The sequence below is a fragment of the Geospiza fortis genome, unplaced genomic scaffold, assembly GCF_000277835.1.
Source record: "Geospiza fortis unplaced genomic scaffold, GeoFor_1.0 scaffold173, whole genome shotgun sequence".
Lineage (NCBI taxonomy): Eukaryota > Metazoa > Chordata > Aves > Passeriformes > Thraupidae > Geospiza > Geospiza fortis.
The window spans coordinates 2,544,486-2,545,397 of NW_005054334.1; the positions used below are offsets into that span (position 1 = coordinate 2,544,486).

The 912-nt window shown below is 44.5% G+C and overlaps 1 protein-coding gene across 1 annotated transcript in view; it reads right to left on the reverse strand.

Moving 5' to 3' along the window:
- Nucleotides 1-36: 36 nt before the first annotated feature.
- Nucleotides 37-912, reverse strand: part of CACNG2 (calcium voltage-gated channel auxiliary subunit gamma 2) — a 66,528-nt gene continuing 65,652 nt past the window's right edge. Inside the window, exon 6 of the mRNA XM_014307347.2 lies at nt 37-113. Coding sequence (XP_014162822.1) covers nt 37-113 — 77 coding nt within the window. The remainder of the gene's footprint in view (nt 114-912) is intronic.

Consider the following 912-nt stretch of genomic DNA (forward strand, 5'->3'; position numbering starts at 1 on the left):
GAAAGGGCCGCGCGCAGCCCCGGCGCGCCCTTCGCGTCAGCGCCGCGCGACGGCAGCGCCCTGCCGTAAACGCAGAAACCGCCAGCCTCCGGAAAAGCGAGCAACCAGCGCGGCTGCCGTAAAGCGGCAGCGTTGTCGCAAAATGTCAACTCTTAAAACAATTTCTTAAGAGAAGATATTCTTTGATGTTTGATCTTTGTGTACTTTAAACTCTGATCAACAAGAAAAGAGGTTTAATCTGTGAAACAGGGGCTAACAAACAAGCTCCAAGTGATGTCCAGGTGTTAGAAAGATGAATTACTTGACAGTAGAACTGCCTTGTTAAGGTTTAGCGATCAACATTTTTCAGTGACCTCAGGGGGGGTTAACAAAGCTTGGGGATGTACCACAGATAGTGGACACGAAGAATGCAGAATTTATAAGCCACAAAGAATTTATAAGCCACAAAGACATTTGGCAGAACCCCCAAGGTAAGGAAGAAACTAATAAAGACAGCTCAGCAACTGTGCTGAATCAGCTCCAACAGAGTAAAAGGTAATTCTGGCAGGGGGAGATCATGGCCAGTGACCCAGGAAACCACCAGCTCGAAAGGAGAGAGACACTGAGCATGCAGACTAATTAGCATGAGCAGGGAGAGATCCATTAACCAATAGAAGACAGAATGCTAATTAAAAAGAGAACTAGGTAATTTGTAGCCAAGGGTCATTAATGCCTTTGTTTGCCAAAATATATAAAGAATGAGAAGTTTTGGTAGTTGTTGTGCTGGCTTTGTGGATTTGCCAGCCAGCACCTCTTTCTATGCAGAACTGTAAATAAATCAAATATCTGGATTATGTGTGTGGATTGGCCTCTTGCAGACTAGCTGAAAAAACCTATTTTGGGACAACACTGTCATTTACCAAAATTTCATTC